The sequence below is a fragment of the Mytilus californianus genome, unplaced genomic scaffold, assembly GCF_021869535.1.
Source record: "Mytilus californianus isolate M0D057914Y unplaced genomic scaffold, xbMytCali1.0.p SCAF_10, whole genome shotgun sequence".
NCBI classification, from domain to species: domain Eukaryota; kingdom Metazoa; phylum Mollusca; class Bivalvia; order Mytilida; family Mytilidae; genus Mytilus; species Mytilus californianus.
This window is the reverse complement of record NW_026262582.1, coordinates 15,680,631-15,689,341: the sequence shown is the minus strand read 5'-3', so window position 1 is coordinate 15,689,341 and position 8,711 is coordinate 15,680,631. Positions and strand designations below refer to the sequence as shown.

Genomic DNA, 8,711 nt, shown 5'->3' with positions numbered 1-8,711 from the left:
AAATTTTATGTTTTTTTTTATGAAACCACGCACCAAAGAAAGGAAGTTACACATTATAAAGAAGAATATGTGCTTTGATCTACTGTTAAATGTGAAGGTTTTTGGCATTTGGATTAAAATAATTCATAACTTTAACAGTACCAATTTTACTGCACCAGATGCACATTTCGACAAATAATGTATCTTCAGTGATGCTCGGGGCAAAAAAATCAAAAGCATAAAACAAACGTCGAAGAGCCGATCAAACCTAAAAGGACTTGAATTATAGCCAAATCCGGAAAAGGAATCAAAGCTTTGCATGAGGGAGATATATTTCATAAATTAATTTCTATTTCATTCAAATTCTTTAACATAACTGTTTAACACTTACAGACATGGAACACATATGTAACGATAACTTTGTATGACCGATTCTGATGGAGATGGTCGTACCAATGGAGATATATTTCTTAAATTAATTTCTATGTCATTCAAATTTCCTAACATGACTGATTAACACTAAATTACAGACATGGAACAGATACCTTTGTATGACCGATTCTGATGGAGATGGCCGTACAAATGGGGAGGAGCTTGGCGACCCGACCTGTGAATGGGAGCAAACAAATCCAACATCGTTGTCAACTACTGTTTCACATCCAGGTTATACATACACTGTTAATAATTGCTTCATATATATGAGGGCCTAGATGGGTGTTCTTCAATTCTGCAAGCCATTTTTCTGTATTCTTTATAAATTTTGCCGATAATTCTCTTTTGTGCATTTTTTTTTCTGTTCTTTATATCTTTTGCCTTTTATTCTGCACTTTTTCCCCATTATTCTTTATTGTTTAAACCCCATCCAGACCCTCATATATAAGAAATAAACTTCATGAAAACAAATACATAACACGGAATGCCCATAACTGTCAATTTAAGTACATATTCAGCATTTTGTAGACCCCAATTAACACTTTATGAATTTATTTACAAGTATTTAAGGTCTTCTATTTCTGAAGTAAAACGTTGCATACAAATAGTTAACCGGCTTACTCGCATTTAGCGACTTTCCCCTCAGTCGATACAAAACCTAAAAGAGTACCAAATCGACGGGAAATATCAGAATCGTGAACAGCTATCAGATAAATGCTACCAAGAAAAATATTCAAAGTCTTGTACAGTTTAATCAAGAAGAATGAAACTGAATTTTATTATAAGTAATACCGCCATTTTAAACGTCATGGCACACTATTAACTTTTAATCCTGTTATCTTTGATGAGTTTATTTACAACACTTATAGATATATTCAATTTATATTTTAGGAGTTTGCGAGCCAATAGATAGTCCCGTATGTGCACAGAAATCTGACAATCATAAGTGTCCTAGTCAAAGAAAACTTGATTGTCCTTCGTTTTCAAGGAATGGTAATTACTTAACAAATGCATATAAGAATTGTGCGTAAAAACTAGTACACAAACACAGAGACAAGTGTGGGCGTAAACAATAGATAACACGGGAAATTAAAGTTACTCAAGGAAGGAAGATGGGTGTCTAAATTGAAAACGATAGAATTTGAATACTTTGCCAGAATGTAGTTTTTATCATCCTACATTGAAAAATAAAGTACTAAGTGAAAAGTATGGGTCAAGATCTAGACATTTAGACCGATTGTTTTCTGTTAGTTTACTTTCAAAGATGGCAGAAGACATCCGATCAAACTCAATACGACCACCAATTAAAGAATAACTAGCAATCCTTCCACATCTACTTATTTCTATATTCAAACTCAATAAGAATTTGAATAGTAAGCCTGTTCTATTATGGTTGTGTGCATTGGAATGGTTTCGATGATTTTTGAGCTGATTGTATACATAATGAAAACTATAAACAAGTAACTCGAAAAAATGAATTTCCACATTAAAAAGGAAATGTACCAGAAATTTTCATCTCCTTTGTGTATGGTTTCACTATTTGGCGTTTAATTTGTGTTTATTGTTCTATTTCCATCACCTTATTGTGGTTGTACTTTACAGATACAGAACAGTTAAAAATAAATATGACCAATGCGCATGTTCCAATGAAACTATCATCATATGTATGTTTGGAAGTAAGATTGCCATATGATAAGGACTATCATCTACTTGCTGCAGAACCAATCATAGACCAGACGAAAATAGTGGACCAAATACAGATATTTGCCTGTGGTAATCTCATTTTTTATTTATAAATAGCAGTTTAAAAAAATGGATTCAAAATTGCATAGGAAGTTCAAAATCTAAGCAAAGTCACCTGAGTAACATACATTCGGATTCAAAACAATGGGTTAAAAAGCTCAATGATAAAACTGTAGTTGCACAAGTGGTCAGTTGCAACAACATTGGCTAACACGATTAGGGTGTCCGTTTAAAAAGTACTGTAACATTTTTATATGTTAGGTCAAGTGTTTCATGTAATTGTATCAGTTTTACTTATTTTCATTAATAATCGTTTAATACAGTTAGAAATCATCAGAAATATTAATCAAGAGTTATATTTAGATTTATTTGTTTGACTAGTGAGCAGTTATGATTTGCATTTGGTGCCCTAGGAAATTTATGTTATGGAAACCCAAAGCCCGGTTGCCATAGTGCCCGGTTGACCTAGAAATTATTCCTTTGTCAGCATTTATCTGCCCTAACCGGGCGAATGTATTTCCATATTTGTATCCGGGCTGTGTATCAGCTGTGTATGGTCGAATATAACGACCTGAAACTTAGACACCCAACAACACAACAAAAAACACCACTTTTTTTTCGTCGCAGTACTTATTTTGAATGTGTATTATATGTATTTATTATGCATTAAACGGAAAGAATTTTGGTAAATTAAGTATAAAAAAGCATGATTACTGCTAACAGCAAACTTTTGATGCGGAATTATTTTGATTATGCCTTATGGAAGATTTTTCTTTCTTTGACTCATTTCCTTTTTCTCCAGTGTAAGATTGTGATAAGGTATATTCAACCAGCGGTGTCAATCATATGTTGATTTTCAAAAATATTAATGATCGGCTCCACAATCTTTAATCTCAATTTTCACTATTTTGCAGATAGATAAAAAATACATTACTCTGTCCGCCATACACTGTAGCTATTACCCACGTACAATTGAAAGATCGACTACATCTTCTCATCAATAAGTCATCTTTTGCAATATATAAATTTATTTTATTAAAAAAAAATGTGTTTCATTTGATTTTTAAGCTCTGTTTATACAGCTATGACATTGTTGTCACATCTAAAGATGCTGGAATAAGATGAATTTGTACGTTTATTTTTCGTTTTTGTTTCGTTGTGTTTATTGCAGATTCTGGTCTTCACTCTTGAGTGTATAACCATCCATTTGAATGTGGCTTTATAGTAGATTCTGGTCTTCACTCTCGAGTGTATAACCATCAATTTGAATGTTGCTTTTATTGCAGATTCTAGTCTTCATTCTCGAGTGTATAACCATCTATTCGAATGTGGCTTTATTGCAAATTCTGGTTTTCACTCCAAGTGTATAACCATTCATTTGAATGTGGCTTTATTGCAGATTCTGGTCTTCACTCTCGAGTGTATAACCATCCATTTGAATGTGGAGAGAAACCTCGTGGAGATTGTCAAAGTCTAATAGGTGGTTATTCAAGGCATGAGAAAGGAATTTGTTTCCCGCCAAAATCAGGTTATAGAATAGGCAAGACTGGGTGCAGGCAAATTATTTTCCAGGTATTGTAGTATTTCATGATATTGAACTATAAAATATAAGAAAAACAGGAATCACTACGGACAGTTCCATGTCTACTCACATTAACGAGTTTTATATGGGGAACAGAGTATGTTACTCTTAGATATATATTACATTGAACCACGGACTGATATTACTTTTAAATTCAAGTCAAGTGTAACTGAGACATTAATTTGCAATTGCGCCAGCTATAGCTGATATTTTGTTGCAGTCTTCACTAAAGTAGTTCAGATAATTTTGTAGTCAGTACTGGGGTACTAGTACTTGAGATCTCTTTGTAGTCATGACTGGAATATTTCAATTGAATTTGTACATTTATCATCTGTGTTTCGTTGCTTTATTGTAGATTCTGGTCTTCACTCTCGAGTGTATAACCATCCATTTGAATGTGGCGAGAAACCTCGTGAAGGTTGTCAAAGTCTAATAGGTGGTAATATAGTCAGGAGTGAAATATCTCTTAGTAGTCATGACTGAAATATTTTAATTGATATTTCAGTAAGGTTTAGAGTATTTGAGATCACTTTCTCTTCCTGGAATCGGTTTCAGTCGGTATTTGAGATCACTTGGAGGTCAGAACTAGAGTATTTGGGATCACGTAGTAGTCATGTCTTGAAAACTTAAGATCGTTTTGTAGCTAGTCATGTCTGAAGTAGCGGAGATCTTTTTGAGGTCAGATCTTGAATGGATGAGACCTCTTTGTAGTAAGGTATTGAGTAGCTAAGATATATTTGTTGTTAAATCTTTATAAGCTAAAATCGTTCTGTTTTAAGGTTGGGAATGGCTGAAATAAATGTGTAGTCATGTTTTTGCATTGTTATATGATATTTTGATATTCATATGTTTTGGTTACATCTCCACTTGTCCAACCGCTTCGTAATATCTTAGAAATAAAACAGAACAGCGTTATCTCGTTTACAAAGACATGTGTGTGTGGATAAGAAAGTGAATTACCAATAACTATCATTATAATAAATAAATTGTGTCCCTGTTAGAATTATGGCGGTTGGGTTGTTTTGTTGACAGAAATGAAGAAAAAACACACTAACTTCGAACAAGATATTTTAATAATCATTTACGCGAAGAAATTGTTTGATAGTGATCTGAGGTTTTTTGTATTGTTTACGACGGACAACGATAATGCACGCAAAGTGATTAAGATGTGGATGGGGGTTTACAGAATAGAGCATAATGGGTAAAAAATACAAAGAATAGAGATAAATGGACCAAAAAAGTAAAGAATAGAGAAAAATGAACCAAAAAAAAGTAAAGAAAAGAGAATAATTAGGTGCTTAAATATAAAAAATATATAGATAATAATGGGCATAAAGTATAAAAAAGAGAAGAATGGTAAAAAAAAATTAAAGCATACAGAAACGAAGGTCCCCATCCCGACCCTTAGTGATAGCAATAGATAAAATGAACGTATTGTGGCAAATTTATTTCAAACAAGCCATTGTTTTTCCTTGGTTTCGAAACAACTGAATTCTAAGATTTGAAATTGGAAAATATTTGTTAAAGGATGTATTCTTCTGATGTTTCATTCTCGTTGTAATCTCGTTCGGGAATTATTTCCAAAGCATGTGATGCAAATGGAAAATATCAATGAATCTAAAAAATATTATAATCAAACTAAACTCTGTGAAAAAATTGTGTACTTACAATAAGTAGTTTTTGAGTAATAACATTTTCAAATTTTATATCCAATCTGGTCAGTGTCATCAGCCAAAATGTTGAGAAAATGGGTGAGGAGTACAAAGAAATGTTTTTATTAAAAATATGTACATCCCATATCAATTTTTTCTTTTCAAAATTCTGAGATATGTATTTTTTCAATCATTTACAACAAAGAGGAGGTGTACATACTTAAACAGTGTTCTTATTTAATGTAGTCTGCAAGTTGAGAATACGTCCGCTTTTTTTGTCATTGTTATATCTGAATGATCAAAATATTTCATTCAGTATGAATTGAGTTTTGTACTTGCCAATATCAATGTCGCTTTACATCATAAATTTGAACAGTCTAAAACGCAACGGGACATGCAAGGACTTGAATTGAATTGAAACTTAATGAAACCTCTATAAAATATGACAGTTAATCTTTTTGTCACTTCTTTCAGATTAGATATAAGAACCCATATTTAAATCCAGCATTATATGACAGCTCAGGGATAACTTTGTACTACACTAGTTACCTACAACGTTTTGAACTTGGAAATAAATTGATTTCCGTTACCCACTTTACTCTACCTACTGGAATGAAAACTACCACAATAACTTCTGAGTATCCAGGAGAATGTTCTACCATGCAAATGTCAAGACCAATCTATATAACAGGCGCCTTCATTCATATGCACAGTTATGGTAAGTTTTATTTTGTGCTAATTATTATTATTATTATTATTGTTGTTGTAATTTTGCAATTTTCATATTATCATCAAATATTGTAAGCATCACAGATCAAAATTAATAATTTCTTTATTAAGGTTGATTAAATGTGTTGTTGCTGTTATATTATTTTTGTTACGTAAAAAGGTATAAATTATGTCAAATGTTCTAATGATATTTCTAATTTTGTTCTGTTGTTTGTCTTTTGGTCGTTTTTCGTTTTTTGCCATGACATTGTCAGTTTTTTTTTTGACTTAGGAGTTTGAATATCCCTTTTATATCTTTTGCCTCTTTTTTAGCGATCAAAAATAAGTGTGAAAAGCAGCAGTTAAGCAAAGTATGACACGTCCATTGTTAAATTTATTAGTACAAAGTTCTTTGTTGCATTTCAACCGTTGCTATATCATTGTATTGTAAATCTACAAAGCATTTATTACTCATCCGCATTTGGCATGAATATATGGATATTGTTTAATGGAAATTTGCTGCTATTAATTTTTTGAATTAATTCTTAATTAATGAATAATTCTCCCTCATGCATGTCCGGATTTGGCTAGACTTTCGGTCCTTTTGGTTTGATCAGCTCTTCAGCTTTTGTGTAAGTTGATGATTTTAAAATATTTGGCCTAGAGTATTATTGAAGAGACATTAATTGCAAATGCGCATCTGCTGCAGTAAAATTGCTATCGTTAATGTTATAATTCTCAATAGACATTTTCGAAAAGTCATCTACACGGACACTTATACCGACACCGATACCTACACTGACTAAAAAATTAGAGGGACCGTATCAAAATTACAAAATATACCGAATGAGTTACCTCGTAAAACTAAGTTGGACTCTGCAGAGGTAAAAAATAAAAATATAATCCAAATCCAATTTGGTTTTATGTGTTTTTTAATTCGGAATCTGAACATGAAACACTAAGAGCTCTCGTTTGTTTTGGAATTCCTTTAGTGATAAATTTGTGATATTCCAACTAGTTGTCGAATCATACTGATTGGTCTTTTTAAAGCATTAATTTGCATTGCATTATGCCGTATGTGGATAAATTACTAAAGTAATCGGGTTTCAAGAGCTAAATTGACAGCGCGTCATCCCTATAGGGGCTACCATTTTCACGATTGAAAAAAAAATGAAGAGATAATTTTGACGAAGTAGAATCTTGACTTTCTGTATAAAGTTCTATTAATTTACTCAAAGCCTACCATTTCATTTACACAGTATATAATATGAAAATCGGTCAATTCTCAGCTTCAAAACAGAGCCAATTCATTAACAAATCATTGAGAAAAATATATTGTATAAATACAAATTAGATAAATACTTTATAAATGCCTGTGCTAATTGTACACCTCGAGATGACCCTTCTCAAACAGGTTACCTGTCGTCCTAGGCATAGGTGTAAGCATCAGTATCGATAAGTTTTCGATGTCTAATAAGAGTACTCTAAGTATTTATGTTGCAGGATTGTATTTCATATATATTATTTTAAGTAAGATCCCTTTTCAATTATTTGTTGCGTGGCTGGAAAGAGTGCAACGTTAACCCATTGAAACATTTTATGGCGGGAGTAACATTTAGTTTTTGTTTCAGGTCGTCAACAGATCGTTGAATTGATAAGAGACGGCGTTCCTGTTGAAGTCATAGCTGATGGAACCGGATTCAAAGCCCATAATCTAAGGGGAACACAGTAAGTGGACAGAATCTGACCACACCTCCGTTTGTCATTAATATTATTATAATTATAAATTAACTGTTTACAAAAATTAGATTTTTGTCTAAATACTAAGGATTTTCTTCCCCCGGAATAGATTACTTAAGCTGTATTTGGCAAAAATATTCGGAATTCTAGGTCCTAAATGCTCTTCAACTTCTTACTTTATTTGGCCTTATCAACTTTTTTCATTCGAGCGTCACAGATGATTCCCTTGTAGACGAAAAGCACGTCTATCATTTATGGGCATCATCTGGAGCAGAAAATTGGCACCGTTAATATTACTACTACCACTGGTTTCATATCTCTATTGATGGACTGTAAGTCACCAAGGGTATCACCATCCAAGCATCCAAAACATATGTACTGGCATGCAAATACAGATATTGTTTTATTGAAATTTGCTGTTATAAATTTTGAAAATCATTTTGTAGTAGAGAATTGATAAGAAGAAGTGGATTCGTAAACGATAATCAACGAGCGACTTTAGTCGCAAGTTGATTATTGTTTCCGAATCCACTACTTCTTATCAATTCTCTAGCTTAACCCATTTCTAGTAAAACGACTGTCTGTTTTACGTTTTGACAATGAATCAACGATATTTCATAAAAATAGTTTCGTATTTTGTCTTTTTTATTCTATAATAGCTGAAAATGATTATATCCACACGGTTTGCATCTATATTTAGACATTTGACAAGTGAACATAAGTTTAAGATAACTTAAATGGGGGTGTTAACTCCTTTTTTTAACACCAGATTTTATTTTTGTATATACATATTTCATTTATTGTAAATTATTTAAATTGAATAGATTTTGGTATATTTAATTTATTCAAAAAGACATATATTAATTTACAGAATT

General features: G+C 32.2%; 1 protein-coding gene across 1 annotated transcript; it reads left to right on the top strand.

The window, feature by feature from the left end:
• Positions 1-514: 514 nt before the first annotated feature.
• Positions 515-3,735, top strand: LOC127718689 (uncharacterized). The gene is made up of 4 exons (XM_052224744.1): positions 515-642; positions 1,303-1,404; positions 2,014-2,184; positions 3,554-3,735. The coding sequence occupies exons 1-4, from the start codon at positions 531-533 to the stop codon at positions 3,733-3,735; spliced, it is 567 nt and encodes a 188-aa protein (XP_052080704.1). The 5' UTR covers positions 515-530.
• The last annotated feature ends 4,976 nt before the right edge of the window (positions 3,736-8,711 follow it).